This window comes from Rhinatrema bivittatum, chromosome 19, assembly GCF_901001135.1.
Source record: "Rhinatrema bivittatum chromosome 19, aRhiBiv1.1, whole genome shotgun sequence".
In the NCBI taxonomy this organism is placed as follows: Eukaryota; Metazoa; Chordata; class Amphibia; order Gymnophiona; family Rhinatrematidae; genus Rhinatrema; species Rhinatrema bivittatum.
In genome coordinates, this window is record NC_042633.1 from 23,102,481 (window position 1) to 23,121,526 (window position 19,046).

General features: G+C 45.9%; 1 protein-coding gene across 1 annotated transcript; it reads right to left on the reverse strand.

Moving 5' to 3' along the window:
• Positions 1-355: 355 nt before the first annotated feature.
• Positions 356-1,854, reverse strand: LOC115080299 (galactoside 2-alpha-L-fucosyltransferase 2-like). Its single transcript, XM_029584448.1, has one exon. It carries the CDS (start codon positions 1,852-1,854, stop codon positions 766-768), a length of 1,089 nt encoding a protein of 362 aa, XP_029440308.1. The 3' UTR covers positions 356-765.
• Between the last annotated feature and the right edge of the window lie 17,192 nt (positions 1,855-19,046).

Genomic DNA, 19,046 nt, shown 5'->3' on the forward strand with positions numbered 1-19,046 from the left:
TCCGAGACCCTCCCCAGCCTCCTGCTCTCCGCTCCGGGATTTCAGAGCGGTGCTGGACCCTGGGACACAGGAGAGGGACTCCAGGCCCGGAGAGCTCAGCTTCAGGCAGGCGCTGGGAGGAGAGGGACTCTAATCTGAGCCTCCTGCAGCTCCCAGGAGAGGGAACACATTTCCCCAATGGCTGCACGTTCGGTTATTACAGGAGAAACAGGGGTGCAAGCGGAGTGATCCTCCCCTTTAAGACATTTCCCCACCCACTTTCTCCACACTTTGGGTCTCATCCTCCAGTTGTCCGTGTTCTAGTCACACTTTGTGGTCAAGTAACCTGGATTTATGCTACGTGATGCATGACTCAGGAAGGGGTCAATATTCAGAAGGTTTGTCCAGGTAAGTTCGAGACTTAGCCGGATGAACTGCAGGTTTCAAATTTCCCACCACGCTAGCTAAATGTTGTAGGCAGTCAGGAGTGTTCTGGGGTGAAGATATCCAGCTAATTCAGACTTTCTCCAGATAGATAATCAATTGAGCACCTAATTGGCAGCAGTCCATTGAATATCCATGACAAACTATCCAGCTAACTTTACCTGGATGAATTGACTGCTCATCGCACTGCTGAATATTGACCCCCTTAATTTTCCGGGATCTTTGTCCTGGTGCTTGTGTTCCATTGTTCACCACGTTGTGGTATTTCACAGTGTAAAGAATTTCCAATAAATATAACCTCAGTTTGTTCAGATTTGTGGGTGCTGGAGGGAGATAGGTGGGTTACTCCTGCAAAGGTGCTGAACTATTACTAGGAGTTGTTGCTTGCTGAAGAAGAGGCGATAGGTCAGCAGGGATCCCGATCCAGTCTGGTAGATAGAAAGCATCGTAATGCATAACTTTCAGGAACTCGGAGTCAGGGAGAGTGAAGTTGGTGAGGTAAACGGTTTCTCCTCCGGCCAGGTAACCAGCCCAGTAGCCGAAGGTGCCAATAGTCATGATGGTGTGATTGCAGTGGGCAAGAAGGGCAAAGTCCTTCCCAGGTGAGGACTCCACCCCATCCCCAGAAAAGTAGACATCTCCTCTGGAAGCGTTAATGTTCTCCTTACACCAACCTATTCCATTGCTGGTCACTATGAAGACGGGCTCCTGATACTTACTACGGAAATAACCGATCGCCTTTTCTAGGTAAGCCTTGTCTGCCACCACCCCTTTCCACGTGTTAGGCATGATATGGACATAGTCCCCCCTTCGCACGTGGACCCCGATGAAGGTGGCATTCCTCCTGCTCCCTTTCACCTTCTCTAAATATTTGTTGGCTTCGTCCCTGATGAAGTCATGGAAGGTGAACTCCTGGAGGATTTCCTCTCGGATGTGGTGGTAGAAGGTCCATGAGCAGGGGTAGCCGGCGAGCATCACATACGTCCCTTCAATGCGTTGGTACTCCTCTGACATCCAGTCATGGACCCAGTAGTTCCTCCAGGGAATCTTACCAACCACGTCCTGATGTAGCACTGGTAGCCTGATCTTGAAGATAGGGGCCAGCCAGTTGTAGGTTGCTTGCTGTATGTAGGCCTCATGGCCGTTGAGCTTGGCCAAGGCAAACAAAGTGGCATACTGTCCCATTTGGTTCCCCAAGCGACCGATGGAATTCACCGTCCAAATGCCTTTGCCTTTCTTCTTGACCTTACATTCCTTGGGCTTGTTGCTGTCCTCTGTGATCTGGGGCTCAGAGTCATTCTTTAACCTGGTAGAGTCAGCTGGGAGTGCTCTCCCTTGTTGCCTAAGCCACTTGTCCCTGATTTGAAAGATTATGAACAGGGAGAAGATGCCCAGAGTGACAAACCCAAGGATGTAACCCTTCTGGGACATCTTGATAGCTGCCAGTTTCTTCTCCGCCAAGATCCGTGGCCGGCCTACAAGAGAAAGATGGAAGACATGAGAACTGGTGACCTTGTGAAGAGCTATAGCCAAGGGTCCAAGGAGAATAAGGAGGTTAAACCAATCATTTTGTCACAAATGGAGCAACCCCCCCAGGGCTGAACATTCACCAGTTCCTCCTGTTCCTGCCATACGTTTGCTGAAAGCAGGCTGTTGGCCTCAGACTCTGCAGAGCCAACCTGGCTGGGGAAGCCCAAGCTGTGCTTCCAACACTTTGTTTAGAGGACAGTCTTCTGTCTGCAGGTATTCCTGGATTCACAAGGCTTTCCAAAGTGCGAAGTGAATGTTTACTGTTTTACAATATTTTAGAGCTAAGTATAGAAGTTGTGTATCATTTCTTTATTGTGTGCCTTGGTTTTGGAGGGGGCAGATTTAACTGAAACCCAAAAGTGTGTAATCTGGACTGTTTTTCTGGGTTTAAGAAGAAAAAAACCCCCAACCCAACTTTCAGTGGATTAGATAAACTCACAATAAGTGCAGGTCAAGGAATATTTGTTCACTGATAATCTCAACGGTCTGTGGCAGGAAAAAGGATCCTAAGTGAAAAATTCAAATCCCATACCATAAAGCGTCTAAACTAGAGGACGGGAGGGGCAAAAGGAAATTGAAACATCACCCCCAACATCGCCAAGAAGTGGGCAAAGAAATTAACAAAAATCAGCTGCATATAGGGCAGGAAAGATGTCCAAAGAGAGAGGCTGGAAAGCTAGGAGCACAAATGCCCGTAGCCTAGGCAATAAAATCCCAGCCCTGCAGGTGGATTTGGACATCGTTACTATTACAGAGACCTAGTTCACAGTCTCAGGATTGGGATAAGGTCATCCCAGGCTCTAACTTGTTAAGGAAGGACAGAGAGGACAGAAGAGGGGGAGGGGTAGCTCTTTATGTCAGAAGCAATATCCAAGCAGCTGAACTGCAAGGGAAGTGGGATAGGGAAGAAGCATTATGGGCCGTCCTAAAACAAGATGATGTGGCATCCATTTTTACCGGAGTGGTTTACAGGCCTCAGACTCAAACAGAAGAACTGGACAGAGATCTGGTCGAAAACATCCAGAGGGTGGGAAGGAAGGGAGAAGTGGTGATTGTTGGAGATTTTAATCTGCCGGACGTAGACTGGAGAATCCCTTCTGCGTAATCTAACAGAAGTAGAGAGATAGTGGATGCCCTGCCAGAGGCTCTGCTCAAACAAATGGTAACGGAACCCAGGAGGGAGGGAGCTGTACTCAACCTAGTGCTCACTAACGGGGGGAATGTCTCTAGTGTCCGGGTGGGTGCCCACCTCAGCACCAGGGATCATCAGACGGTATGGTTTGATATCGCTAATAGGATACGGAGAAGTCACCCGAAGACCCAAGTTTTGAATTTCAAAAATACGGACTTTGTTGAAACGGGGAAATTCCTGGAGGTAGGACTAGAAGACTGGGAGAAAATGAGAGGTGGAACAACTGTGGGCCAAACTAAAAGGAGCAATTACAAAGGCAACAAATCTATATGTTTGGAAAGGAAACAAAAGCCATGTTTGCTAAATCTGATCAACGGTGGACGACCTCGTGGTCACCACAAGGAAGGCAAACTGAATGTCATCTGCGTGGGTATAATAGTCTAGCTCTAAATCAGACAGCAGATGACAAATAGGCTGCAAATAAATATGAAAAAGGATAGTGGAGAATGCTAAACCCTCCGGGTTGTAGAGGCAATCAGGATGAAACAATCATTCCTATTTTCTCTTTCAAACCTGTGCAGGACCAGGCATGGGGCCTGGTCCACCTTAAATCCCGCAGAGGGAGAGAGCTCTGTGGGCAGGACCCTTCTGAGCAAGGAGAGTCCTGAGGGCAGGACCTGCTGGAGCAGTATAAGTTTGTGAGCCCAGCTGGGATCAGGAGGTCCCTGCGTCTCCAGGAGAGGTGACTCCTGTAAAACTGTTCTGACCAAACCCGAAGGGATTGAATGTACACTGTCCAGAAGGGAGACAGTCTACAATCCTGGGTGTAAGCTGAATGCTGCTAAAGTAAGCAGCCCATTGTTGTGTTGTTGTTGATTATATGAATAAAAGTGAATATTGCATTAGGAAGGCTGGAGTCAGTGTGGTTTACTGCTCCAGCCCAGAAACTTCGATCGGCCATCCTCACATGGACTCTTTTTTTTTCTTTTGTCGACGGTTAGTAAGAAAAGCTCTAAACCAGTTGAGTAGGGTGCCACCAAGGCAAAAGTCGTGCAATTTAGTCCGTAAAATTTCAGATCAAGGGTATGGAACGCTGATGAAATATCTAAAAAAATGTTAAATAAATAAATAATTGAATAAACCTGGCAGGTGTCAAACCCTCTGTGACATTTGTCAACATTCGCCAATAGAAGCGCTTCCAAACTGTGCTCAGGGTCTAAAACCAAACTGTAAATGATCCAATAATTCAAGTGCAGTTCAATAATCATTCAGTTGCCTTAAGTGCAACACCTTCCATGATTTTTCAGAGAAAAGGAAATGAGGATATCGGTTGGCAATCAAGATCATTGGAGTCCAAAGAAGGCCTACTTTAAGAGGGGACTTACAGCAGAGAATTTAAAGAAGACCGCCTTCAGATAATGAGCGATGAATCAAAGATGTGAAACTCTCAGTAATGGCATGATGAAGAGATTTCATGATAACAACTGAGCCTGGCTTTAGAGGACAGGAAGCGTTTATTTAACTGCAGAATAAAACGGTAACATTTCTGCCTGGGTCACCCTTTCATCGCTGACCCAACTGTCCTGCAAGCCATCGTCAACGGATACAATCGCAATAGAGGAAGGGGAAAAAACAGAAGGAACAGCCTTAACTTTATCAGGAACAAAAAACCATAAAGACAGAAATCTTCACAACGGGCCTGAATTGCATGACAGTGTGCAAAAGGGTAACATAAGTGAATGATCTGGAAAAAAGAAATCCTTAGGGCAGGGCATCCCAAACCTGTCCTGCAGACCCTACAGCCAGGTGGGTTTTAATATGCAGGAGATAAATTTGCATATTACGGAGACCCAACTGGCTGTGGGGGTCCCAGGACAGGTCGGGGAAATCCTCTATTAGGATCTCTTTCAATCGCATTCATTTCAGAGGTAAAATGCCCCAGCTTCTGTTTCCCTGGTAATGATTTGCAATAACTTGCACCCTCGCCATACAGCAACGCTCCCCTCTATAAAAACTTTGCTCAATCCCCAGGTCCTGATGCCTGCTATAGGAACCCTCCCCTCTGTAAGATCTTTGTACCTTCCCCAGACACAGATCCCTGTTATAGGAACACTCCCCCCTCTATAAGATCTTTGTACCTTCCCCAGACACAGATCCCTGTTATAGGAACACTCCCCCTCTATAAGATCTTTGTACCTTCCCCAGACACAGATCCCTGCTATAGGAACACTCCCCCTCTATAAGATCTTTGTAGAAAGACTAGGGGGCACTCCATGAAGTTAGCATGGGGCACATTTAAAACTAATCGGAGAAAGTTCTTTTTTACTCAACGCACAATTAAGCTCTGGAATTTGTTGCCAGAGGATGTGGTTAGTGCAGTTAGTGTAGCTGTGTTTAAAAAAGGATTGGATAAGTTCTTGGAGGAGAAGTCCATTACCTGCTATTAAGTTCACTTAGAGAATAGCCACTGCCATTAGCAATGGTTACATGGAATAGACTTAGTTTTTGGGTACTTGCCAGGTTCTTATGGCCTGGATTGGCCACTGTTGGAAACAGGATGCTGGGCTTGATGGACCCTTGGTCTGACCCAGTGTGGCACGTTCTTATGTTCTTATGTTCTGTAATGGAGCAGCACTGTTACAAAGCATAACACAATTGCATCATAAAGGTGGCCGTTAACAACTGTTTGCCTGAGAGAAGAACCAATGCTTTCCTGAATTTAGGAGAAAGGCGTGGCATGACCAATTTGAATAGTTTGCATCACAGCATCCTTGCTGGTGGCCACCCCCTGAGAGGGAGGAGAAAATGAATGCTGAAGGTGTACTGAAGCACTACTACCTAGTGCTATGCTGCATGCCTTGTGCTGGTTAGCTCTGCTGTTGGCTCAGGGTGATTGCCCTCTCTGCAGAGCAGAGGGAGCCTCCTTGACCCCCATCAAACGCAATAATTAATGGCCCAGACTTAAACCGCTGAGATAATGGCCTTCCCTTCTCCTTCCCTGGTTGCCCTTGCCCAGCGGGAGGTCCCTCCAGAAGGAGGCAGCTGGCGGCCAGGGTCATGGAACAAGGATGGGTCTTGCCAATTACTGCCTGGACTTGCCTGGGGCTGGGGGGGGTAAGAGGTCGGGGAAGCAGCGAGTAGCCAGGTGCGCACCCCCCAACATTTCCATTTCTGGCCTGCAGAGAAAATCAGCACACTGATTTCACAAGCGGAAGGTTGTGGGTCTTGGCTAAGTGCCCTATGGTAGCGCCAGGCACCAGGATGAGAATTTTCTCCTGGAAGTGATGGTTGGCCCTCCACGCTCCATGGCAAAAGCTGGGGCCATGCAGCCTTTTGGTCTAATATAGCTGTCCAGCATGTCCTAGATTCTAGTGGCACGGAGATAAAATGTGGAAGATAAGCTAAGAGGAAGGCTGTGAAAGCAGGGCCTAGATTTCAGCAAAGGCAACTGCGTATGGCTGCCAGATCAAAACATAAGAACCTGCCATACTGGGTCAGACCAAGGGTCCATCAAGCCCAGCATCCTGTGTCCAACAGAGGCCAATCCAAGTCACAAGTATCCAAACATTAAATAAATCTCAAGCTACTAGTGCTTATTAATTAATAGCAGTTTATGGATTTTTCCTCTAGGAACTTATCCAAACCTTTTTTAAACCCAGTTACGCTAACTGCTGTAACCACATCCTCTGGCAATGTGGCGCTGAGTGAAAAAGAATTTTCTTCGATTAGTTTTAAATGAGTTACTTGCTAACTTCATAGAGTGAACCCTAGTCCTATTATCTGAAAGAGTAAATAACCGATTCACATTAACCTGTTCAAGTCCTTTCATGATTTTAAACACCTCTATCATATCCCCCCCTCAGCCCTCTTTTCTCCAAGCTGAACAGTCCTAACCTCTTTCACTTTTCCTCATAGGGGAGCCATTCCATACCCTTAATCTTTTTGGTCGCCCTTCTCTGTACCTTCTCTTGTGCAAATATTTTTTTTGAAATGCGGGAACCAGAACTGCACACGGTATTCAAGGTGCAGTCTCAGAATGGAGTGATACAGAGGTCTGAAATTTCATTTTTAAGTTCTTTCAAAACCCTAGGATGCATACCATCTGGTCCAGGTGATTTGCTACTCTTTCGTTTGTCAATCTGGCCTACTACATCTTCCAGGTTCACAATGATTTGGTTCAGTTCGTCTGACTCATCACCCCTGAAAACCATCTCTGGAACTGGTATCTCCCCAACATCCTCATTAGTAAACACGGAAGCAAAGAATCCATTTAGTCTTTCTGCAATGGCCTTATCTTCCCTAAGAGCCCCTTTAACCCCTCGGTCATCTAATGGTCCAACAGACTCCCTTACAAGCTTTCTGCTTCGGATATATTTTAAAAAGTTGTTGTTGTGAGTTTTTTGCCTCTACAGCCAATGTTTATTCAAATTCTCTCTTAGCCTGTCTTATCACTGTCTTGCATTTAACTTGCCAATGCTTACGCTTTATCCTATTTTCTTCTGATGGATCCTTCTTCCAATTTTTGAATGAAGATCTTTTTCCTAAAATAGCCTCTTTCACCTCCCCTTTTAACCATGCCGGTAATTGTTTGGCCTTCCTTCTACCTTTCCTAATGCGTGGAATATATCTGGACTGTGCTTCTAGGATGTGTTTTTTTGTTTGTTTTTTTAAACAATGTCCATGCCTGTTGTACACTTTTAACCTTTAGGACTGCAGTTTTCAGTTTCTTTTAAGTATTTTTCTCATTTTATCAAAACGTTTCCCTTTTGAAAGTTTAGTGTTAGAGCTGCAGATTTACTTATTGTCTCCCTTCCAGTTATTAGTTTAAATTTGATCATGTTATGATCACTATTGCCAAGCGGCCCCACCACCGTTACCTCTCGCACCAAATCCTGAGCACCACTAAGAATTAAATGTATTTATTTATTTATTTTAAATCTTTTCTATACCGTCGTTAAGGAGGTTCCTGTCACAACGGGTTACAGTAAGGCACATAAAAGTAATGATGCTAAAATCTATCAGTTTACACAGGTGCCTTAAGGTTCGGTAACATAGTTTGTAATCAATGTTAATTGATAAATGTGATAAATCATGTCCAGGTCTCTCTATATTAGTAAAATAGCTCCCTCTCTTGTCGGTTCCTGAACCAATTGCTCCATTAAACTGTCATTTATTCCATCCAGGAGTTTTATCTCTCTAGCATGTCCTGATGTTACATTTCCCCAGTCAATATTGGGGTAATTGAAATCTCCCATTATTACCGCACTACCAATTTGGTTAGCTTCCCTAATTTCTCTTAGCATTTCACTGTCCGTCTCACCATCTTGACCAGGTGGACGGTAGTATACTCCTATCACTATACTCTTCCCCGACACACAAGGGATTTCTACCCATAAAGATTCAATTTTGTATTTAGTCTCATGCAGGATGTTTATTCTGTTGGGCTCTATGCCATCCTGGACATAAAGCACCACACCACCTCCCAGGTGCTCCTCTCTGTCATTGCGATATAATTTGTACCCCGGTATAGCACTGTCCCATTGGTTATCCTCTTTCCACCATGTCTCTGAGATGCCAATTAAGTCTATGTCATCATTTACTGCTATTCATTCTAATTCTCCCATCTTACTTCTTAGACTTCTGGCATTAGCATTCAAACATTTCAAAGTTTGTTTTTTGTTTGTATTTTCATTCTGCTTTTTAATTGATAGGGATAAGCTGGAATTTTTTTTAGCTCAGGTGAGTTTTTAGTTACAGACACATGGACTACTTTTGCTCTCCACAATAAATACAAAAGTGCCAGGAGCTGTCAGAGCTAGAGGCACTTTTACAGTAGAGGAGAGGGCAAGAGTGCTTTTTTTTTTTTTTTAAGTTTCTGTTGCTCCTGGCTGCACCTCTTCTCGCCTTTAGGGATCTAAGAGCTCACAGAAGAGCAAGACACATTCTCAATCCTATCTATGGTGAAAGGCTCACTGGTCCAGCGATTTGGATGCTGGGTTAACAGCTTTACGGGCGCTGTCTATCTCTATTCGCTGTTTTTTTTTTTTAATCACGCCATTCTGACAATTGGCCACTGGATGGCACCATTGCTTTAGAAATCAGAGAGGCAACATGCTGCAGCCAAGTTGGAGGCAATCTAAAAGGGCAGGCTGGATGTTGCGTTTTGGTCAGTACTATGATATTTACTTATCTAGCTAACAGCTATCTTACACTTAGCTGGTTGATTTGTATCCGTCCAATTACAGGACAGCCAAAGAGTGCTCTTAGCAGCTCAATGGCTCTGCACCCCCCCATCTCTCAATTAGCCGGCTAAGTGGCAGCTGCTGGCCATGATGCCCCCAATATTGAAACGGTGCCACTTTGCTAATTTAGGCCAAAGTCGACCAGCTAAGTGGCGCTGAATATCGACCACTTGGAGTGGGCTCCGCACCCCTCCCCCCATCTCTGATATCTCCCAACACTTCTGCATTCAGGGTGCAGCGTTCAGCCCTTTGCTGACAGCCGAAGGGTCAACCTACGTTCAGAATGAATCCGGAAGGGCCTCCCCTTCTGCATTTCTGGAGGTCCTGGTTTGGGGTGGGTAGGATTCTTCCTACCTTCTCCATCGCAATTATATCTTTTTTGAGATGCGGCGACCAGAATTGTACACAGTATTCAAGGTGCGGTCTCACCATGGAGCGATACAGAGGCATTATGACATTTTCTGTTTTATTCACCATTCCCTTTCTAATAATTCCCAACATTCTGTTTGCTTTTTTGACTGCCGCAGCACACTGAGCCGACGATTTCAATGTGTTGTCCACTATGACACCTAGATCTCTTTCTTGGGTGGTAGCACCTAATATGGAACCTAACATTGAATAACTATAGCATGGGTTATTTTTCCCTATATGCATCACCTTGTACTTATCCACATTAAATTTCATCTGCCATTTGGATGCCCAATTTTCCAGTCTCACAAGGTCTTTCTGCAATTTATCACAATCTGCTTGTGATTTAACTACTCTGAACAATTTTGTATCATCTCCATATTTGATTATCTCACTCATCGTATTTCTTTCCAGATCATTTATAAATATATTGAAAAGTACGGGTCCCAATACAGATCCCTGAGGCACTCCACTGCCCACTCCCTTCCACTGAGAAAATTGACCATTTAATCCTACTCTCTGTTTCCTGTCTTTTAGCCAGTTTGCAATCCACGAAAGGACATCGCCACCTATCCCATGACTTTTTACTTTTCCTAGAAGCCTCTCATGAGGAACTTTGTCAAACACCTTCTGTAAATCCAAGTATACTACATCTACCATTTCACCTTTATCCACATGTTTATTAACTCCTTCAAATAAGAAGCAGATTTGTGAGGCAAGACTTGCCCTGGGTAAAGCCATGCTGACTTTGTTCCATTAAACTTGTCTGTTACGAGCCGAAGGCTTGGAGGCCTTCAGATCATGTTACGAGTGCGACCTCCAGCAGATGTAGGGACCGAGGGCTTGGTGTCTTCGGATTCCATTACGACCAGAGGGCACGGATTAAAAACAATAGACTGAAGCAGGAGGTCTTCCAGAGGGTTGCACTGTGGAGATGAGGATGGCCTTGTACCGTGAGGCGTCCTACACAGTCCACCTGCGGGACTGGTCGCGGACCACGACAGCGGTACACCAGGAAAGTGGACATCGAGGAACCAAGGCATGGAGGCGGAGACGAAGGCAAAGACATCAGAAACATCAGGACAACAGAAGAGCAGGACATCAGGCATCAGGGACACGAAGACATCTGGACAACAGGGACAGAGGACGTCAGGAACCTGAAGACATCTGGACGACGGACATCTGGAACATAGAGACAACTGAAGACCTGGACGAAGGACATCAAAGACATGGAGACGAAGCCGTCAAAGCAGAAGGAGACCATGGAGGACCTGGACCGGTCAGAAGACACAGACAACTGTGGAACCCGATCCAAAGGCCACGAGAGACTGAAGAAGAATCCCTTTTATAAGGCTGAAGCAGGAAGTCAACATCAGAAAGAGCCAGCAACACTTCCTGTGGCTGGCCCTTTAAATGGAGTGAAGAGGTGCGCGCTGGCGCCTAAAGAAGGCTGAAGAGAGAGGCAGCACCATGGACAGTGGTGCTCTCCTGGACCCCAGCGCGGAGACAGGCAGGCAGGCTTCAGGACGGCCTCCTGCCGTCCGACAAGGACCCCGAAGATGATGTTGCGGATCCCTGCCACGGAGGCCGACCCGGGGTGGCTCCAGGCCGCGAAGAGGAGCGTCGGGGAGCCGGAGCGGTATCGGCCGCGAGGAGAGGCCCCTGGCTGCTCAGGGGGAATCTCAGCGGCGATACCAGGCCGCAGGAGCGATGTCGGCAGTGGCGGCCAGCCGTGAAGGACGGCTCCCTGTAGGCTCGGCCCCACAGTGCCGGGCCGAAGATGGAGGCGGCACTCAGGCCGCGGAGGAAGGAGTCGGCGGCGTCCCACCACGGGACGAGGCTGTGCTGGCGGCGTTCCCTGCTGCGTCAGAGAAGCTGAAGGTAGGGAATCTGTCCGCGGGTGCGGGCAGATTCACAACAGTACCCCCCTTAAAGATCCCCTCCTTAAGCCTCGTGTCAACAGCTTAGAGGAGACAAGGTGTCAGTCCAAACTGACAGGGGGAGATCAAGGGTCCAAGGACAAACGTTGGAAGATACTTGGAGAGGAACTGCAGTGATGGCAATACTGTAGCTGAAGACAATAAGAATATTGAAGATCCAGGCAAGACGTAGACGAGACACTGAAAACATAAAACAGCAAGGCACGAGATTGCAGGACGGCAGACTTGCATCTCATGTTCTGTAGATCAAAGAGGCAGAGTATTAAGTTGTAGTGAAGACCAGTTCTTGGTTCACAGTAGTAACAGAAAGTGAAGTTCAGTACTGGATTCTGTAGCTGTAATGATAAAACTCAGGAGAATCTGTAGACAACTTACTAGCTGACTTGAAGAGCTGTGGTGTCAGGAGGACTCAAATGGAAGTCCGAGGCACAGAGTTCAGATGCTGGAGAGTAATTCTAAAGGCAAGTTGTCTAAAGAAGATGGTGAATTCAATACTGAAGGAAGACTCTCAGCGAAGATCGTAACCGGGATACTCACAAGATCTTCACCATTGGAAGCTCGAGATCCCCCCAGGGGGAGCCCTTGAGAAACCGAGCCGCTTGGTCTTAGGAGTAAACACTTGGGAACTAGTGTGCGATGAGAATTGCAGAGGACATGAGTCGAGCAGGAAGTCGGAACCGGAGAAATCTATGTAATCTTCACCACTGGAGACCCGAGATCCCCCCTGGGAGGAGCCCTTGAGAATCCGAACCATTAGGGCTTAGGTGGGGTCCGCGGAAAGCAGAAGTCTGAAACTGAGCAGGTAGCAGAGACTAAGAGGCTCCGGATTGTTGCTTCCCGACTGGCATGGTTGAGTGAGAAAGGTCTTTACAGCTTGGTATGAGAGTGAGCGACTTGGGAAATCCATGAATACTTTGGGCACTGACAACGTAGTGACGTCACACTCAGAATTGATGGTCAGTAGGTGTCACTATAGTACTGAAGCAAGGGACTGTTTGCTGAAGATAATTGCTCCGATGACATGAGGGAGAAGTCCCCTTAAGCTGGAACAAGGAGCATACCAGACGATAGATGTCGCTGTGGTACTAAGCAAGGAACTGTTAGTCAAAGAAAAACACTCCTTTAAGACGGAGTCAAGAAGCCACGTTGAGATGGAAGGAGCTTCATGAGACTAGACTTGAAGATGGCAATGGATTCCAATGGGTGCGAGGAACCCCCAGACAGATAGTCAAATATAGACACTGGTGAGCAAACTTGCAGAAGTGAGTCACTGGTGGCAGAATAGATGACAGGAAATCAGGAATTCCAATCCTGATTGAAGGCTTGAAACGCTGCGTGTTTGAAGAACTCATGGTGGCGAGCTCATAGGTGCAGGATAGCTCGCGATGGTGATCCTGAGTCGAATTCCTCCATATGGAATGGAAGCTGGACCAAACTATGGATTCAAGGAAATTCGCAGGAAGGTGACATCTGCGAGAACAACAAGTAGTCTATAGCTGAAAATCCCTTGCGGATATGAAAAGAGACTTCTAGTTGAAGATGGCTCCCATGGCAAGCACTAGAACAATGCAAGCAGGAGCAAAGTCAGGAGCAAGGAGATGAAGATGCGTCTAGGGTGCAGGCGCCTCCTGCTGGTCGTAAGAATCCTAGGCGTGAACTGTAGAGAGCACTTCTGGCTGAGAAGAGTCCAGAGCCAGCACTAGGCCAGTGCAGGCAAGGCTGAATAGACTGAGAAGATGTGAAGACAGGTCTCGGGTGCAGGCGCCTCCTGCTGGTCGGAACATGCCAAGACCTGAGGTGGTGTGATGGTACACTTTGAAGACAGGTATTCCCTGAAGCATGAAGATTCTCAAAGTTGAAGATGCTGGTTGTTGGATGTGGAACCTGGGTGCAGACGCCTCCTGCAGGTCGAATGAAACCCAGGGAGCTGGACCACATCGGAGTGGGAAGAACGGAGATGATCACTGGAACCATGGCAGGCAACTCCTGCCAGTCGAGGAGTTCCAGGACGAGTGGATGCCGAGATGGTCTGGCTGCAGGCGCCTCCTGCAGGTCGTGGAAACCAGACAGCTGTAGAGGGGAGATGTCAACAACACAAAAAAACCCAAAACTTTTGACTAGAGCAAGCATTGAATGTCCAAAAGCTAGGAGCAAACATTCTTTAGGCAAAAGCAGGCTGAAGAAGTCCAGTAACTGAAGAAGGGAAAAAAATTTTTCCAGGCAAAAATCAAGGCAAAAGTCCAAAAGAAAACTGGAGCCCATCGGGCACAGCTCCCCGAGCTCATGGCCTTCGGATCATGTTATGAGCACGACCTCCGGGAGATGTAGGGACCGAGGGCTTGGGGTCTTCGGATTCCATTACGACCCGAGGGCATGGTGGCCTTCGGGTCCTGTTATGAGTATGACCTCCGGCAGCTGTTACACTCCGAGGCACGGAGGCACGGTCGTCTCTAAAGCTGGGATGTGAGCCCTTGGGGCATGGTATGACCCAGGGAGGAGCCCCAAGCCATACCGCGGGAGGTGAGCTAGTGCGAGCATGGGTAACGAAAGCAGGACAAGGCTGAAGCAAGAACTAGGGATCAAGGTCTAACCCTCAACTGGACCTGCACGCCCCAGGATAACCAACAACGCAATGTTGGGTGATGAACAGGCCTCCGACCGTTCCAAGCCCTTTCGGACCTGCCGCTGGGTACGGCAATGGGCAGCAGGCCGGACAGAGGACAAGGGCAGACGGAGTCCTTAGAACACAGAAGATTTTGGACGAAGACTGAAGCGAGAACGTTGAAGACGAAGGCTGGAGTAAGACATCATAGACGAGGACTGAAGCAAGACATCGTAGATGAGAGCTGAAGCGAGACATTGTAGACGAGGGCTGAAGCAAGACACTGTGGATGAGGGCTAATGCAGGATCAAGAGCTGGGGCGAGTCAGCGACGCAGCGAGCCCTACAAAGTCCACCCGCGGGACTGGTCGCGGACCACGCTTCGCTCGAGGCAGTACTCCAGGAGGAATGGTGGAAGCTGATTCCGGAACATGACTAAGCAGCTGCAGAGACCTGCACTGGGGCGCGCCCTACAGAGCCCCCCGCGGGACTGGTCGCGGACCGCGCCGGACTCAGGGCAAGTTCAAACAGAGACTTGACATGGACTTCACGCAGGATGCAATAGGCTCTGAAGGCCGGGACAACTCTGAAGCAAGATTCGATTCTCAAGGATTAAAAACAATAGACTGAAGCAGGAGGTCTTCCAGAGGGTTGCGCTGCGGAGATGAGGATGGCCTTGTACCGTGAGGCGCCCTACACAGTCCACCCGCGGGACTGGTCGCAGACCACGACAGCGGTACACCAGGAAAGTGGACATTTATTTATTTAACACTTTTTTATACCGACCTTCATAGTAATAACCATATCGGATCGGGTTACATAGAACAAGGGTATAACTGAAGCAATAAATAAAGTAATTAACAATAGAGGTGAATAAGGCAAAGTTACATTTAACAAGGAGTAAAAACTTGGAAGCTTAAATAGCTGGAAGAAAGGTAAAGGCAGGAGGTCATTATAACATAATACAATAAAGAATATGGGTTAAAGCTTAAGGTGCTTTAACCTGGAAGTGCCAGAGTCCATCGTTCGAGAGGATAGAAGACCATACGTCCAGGTGAGGCATGGAGGCGGAGACGAAGGCAAAGACATCAGAAACATCAGGACAACAGAAGAGCAGGACATCAGGCACGCGCAGGTTGCACAAATGTGCACCCCCTTGCGCACGCCGACCCCGGATTTTATAAGATACGCGCGGCTACGCACGTATCTTATAAAATCCAGCGCACTTTTGTTCGCGCCTGGTGCACGAACAAAAGTACCCGCACGCGTAAATTTATAAAATCTACCCCTGTAATTCTTTAAATTAATATTTAAGTATGATAACATAAAAAGAAAGCATATATGTTATCTGGTGACTTTTTTCTGTTTGTCTGTGTGTAGGAGTCCTTTTCTTGTTTATTAGTGCTCCCTATTCCCCACTCTCACTTTGAAAAGCTTTTTTGAAGAGCCATGTTTTTAAACTTTTTTTTGAAGAGTTTTAAATCTCTCATTAATCTTATTTCGAGTGGTAGTGTGTTCCATAATATTGGACCGGCTAGGGATAGTGCTCTCTCTCTTACTTGCATCAGTTTTGCTGACTTTACAGAGGGTATGGTTAGTAGAGCTTTATTTGCTGATCTGAGATTTCTCTGGGGGACATGCAGTCGTAATGCGGTGTTTAACCAATCAGTATTTTCTTCATTGATAAGCTTATGGAGTGTGCATAGTGTTTTAAATTGTATTCTTTGTTCGAATGGCGGCCAGTGTAATTCGGCGAGTGTTTGCGTGATGTGATCCCTTCTGCTTTTTCCAGTAAGTATTCTGGCAGCCGAGTTCTGTAGGATTTGTAGTGGGCTTAGTGTTGCATGTGGTAATCCCAGGAAGAGTGTGTTACAATAGTCTGTGCTAGCAAATATAAGTGCTTGCAGAACTGTTCAAAAGTGTACTTATTTATTTATTTTTATTTATTTAACACTTTTATATACTGATATTCATGTAAGAATTACATATCACTTCGGTTTACAATATAACAATAACTAGCATATACGAATGCTTTTCCATTTAACAAGGAATAAATAACTTGGAGCAAGGGAACAGGTATCAAAACAGCATTTAAATAGTGAGGTCTTTCATGATGCCAGAGAGTAGCTGTCAGAAGATCTGAGGGCATAACTAAATAACTTAGGGTAAGGGATAGGAACACAATAGGAGAATCATCTGCAAGGTTGGGGTGCTGATCAAAGTGCTAGACTGTTGGTATGAAGGTAAAACATACTAAGAAGAACCCATGCGTAGATGAAAGGCTTGGCCGAACAGCCATGTTTTAAGTCTCTTTTTGAAGGTCAGGTGGCAATGTTCCTGTCTTAGATCTGGGGGAAGAGAGTTCCACTGAGCCGGGCCTGAAGTGGACAGAGCTCGTTTACTTAAGGAAGTTTTAATGGGTGGGGCCAGGAGGGTATTTCTGTAAGTGGATCTCGCTGGTCTGGAGGGTAAATGTGGCTGAAATGGGATGTTGAGCTCCAAGGGCATGAGATTGTGAATGGTTTTGTGAATAGTTGTTAGTACTTTGTAAATGATTCTGAATTTAATTGGGAGCCAGTGCAGGTTCATATTACTTCGGTTAATAGGGGTTTTAGTCTTCTAAGGACCATTAGCTTGGCGTAGCCTTCTCTAACTTTTAATGATATGTGTTGTTTGAGGTTGATTTCATTGTCAATTATTACTCCTAGGTTTCAAGCTTTTTCAGTTAGTTCCACTATCTGATCGTTTTTGAGTTTGATGGGATTCTGGATTAATTCAGTGGGTTTTTTCGTTCAAGGTGTATGAATTCTGTTTTTTCAATATTAATTACCCGTTCCATTTGGTTTAGAAGTTGTTTAATTATATCTAGGTACAACATTGCTAAGTTCACCGTTTTTTCAATTGTTTCCTCTACTGGTAAAATTAGTTGGATGTCGTCGGCGTATATGTAGTGTATGATCCCTAGACCTGCTAAGAGGTGACATAGGAGCAGCATGTAAATGTTAAATAGAGTCGCCGAAAGTGCTGAACCCTGGGGGACCCCAGTCTTTACCTTGATTTTGTCTGATATTGTGTTTTTTATCTGTACCTGAAAAAAATCTATTGCTTAGGTAGGATCTGAACCCTTCAATTGTTTTGTTTTGTAGTCCTATTTCTTCTAGCCTTTTCAGTAGTATGCTGTGGTTTAGTGTGTCAAATGCTGCTGACAGGTCTAGTAGTATCATAATGTAGTGTTTTCCGCTGTCAAACCCAGTAGTACATTATCTGTTAGAGAGATAAGTAATGTTTCGGTGCTATAGTGTTTTCTGAAGCCGTGTTGTGAGGGGTAAAGAATGCAGTTGTTGTCTAGGTGTTCCGCTAGTTGCTTTTGTATCGTTTTTTTCTATTAATTTAGCAAGCATGGGTAGGTTTGAGACAGGTCTATAGTTACTCCAGATGTTTGGGTCACTGTTTTTTTTTCTTCAGTATTGGTTTAATTATTGCACCTTTAAGAGAGTCTGGCGTTAGTCCTTCCCTCAGTGATAGGTTGATTATTTTTGCTATAGTGTGGGAGGTTATGTCAGCTAGGTTTTTTTTTATGTCCATGGTGGGAATGGTGTCAATTTTATGTGGGGTGGGGTTCAAATTTTTTTTTATCATGGATTCCACTTCGATCTGGGACACCTCGTCAAATGTGGCCCATGGTGTCACCTCTCTTTTGTGCATCTTAAGTTCCTGTTTTGTTACTACCGGAATCTTTGCTTTAAGGAGAGTGATTTTAGCAGAGAAATAGTGTCCTATTTCATTGCATTTATTCTCTTGTGGGGTATGCGGCGCCTCTGTTTTGTCAGTAGTCAGATTTTTTTACTATGTTAAATAGAGCGCTGGGGTTATTTGTACATTTTTCAATTTTTGAGCTAAAGATTTGTTTTTTTGCGTCGAGAATTACTTTTTTTTATAATAGGCTAGTTGTTTCCTGAATTTGGTTAAGCTTTCCTCTGGTTTGTCTTTTTTCCATTTTTTTTCTTAGATTTTGTTTGACTTCCTTTATCCTCTCATTAAACCATGGGGTTTTTTTTGCTTAGGCTCATGTATTTTCATTGTTTATGAGGGGTTAATGTCATCAGCCAATTTACTTGTGTTAGCCAGTTGCGGTGACACAGTCTTTGTGGTCAAAGTGTCTTAGTGTCTCTTCTAATTTATTTTTTAAAGTTTCGATGTTAAAAGGTGGACGGTACTTAAACTCTAATGGTTCATTTTTTATTATCTCCTTTGGCTTTATACAATTAATACTGGCCTGAATTAGGAAATGGTCTGACCATGGGATTTGATTATATTTGGTGTTCGTGTGTTCAAAGAAGCTATGGCTGATGTATGTGAGGCCAAGTGCGTGTCATGCTTTGTGTGTGGGTCTGTCTGTGATTAACGTGAATCCTAGTGCTGTCATCAAGTCGTTAAGTGTCTGGCATGTATTAGATAATGGATGTGGATCCATGTGAAGGTTGAATCTGCTCAGCACGCAGGTCAATCTAAGCCCCTCCCACCTGCCCCACCCAGCTTCTGGCAAAGCTACGCTAGAAGCCATGATAAAAGCTCTCTAGCCCCTGGACCACCATTCGGCCAGTAATGCGCACCCCCCCCCCCCCCCCCCCATTCTGCCTCTCTTCCCTGACTCTGCTGCAAAATAAACAGGAAGACAAAGAGAAGATTTGAACCCTGAACCTCCTTAGTACAGGGTCTCATCCCACAGCGCCATCTCGGGCACCCATCAGCTCAAAAGTTAGAGCAGAA

What these genes read in the sequence shown, in the direction of transcription:
- LOC115080299 (XM_029584448.1), bottom strand. Translation starts at nt 1,854, where the DNA reads ATGTCCCAGAAGGGTTACATCCTTGGGTTTGTCACTCTGGGCATCTTC.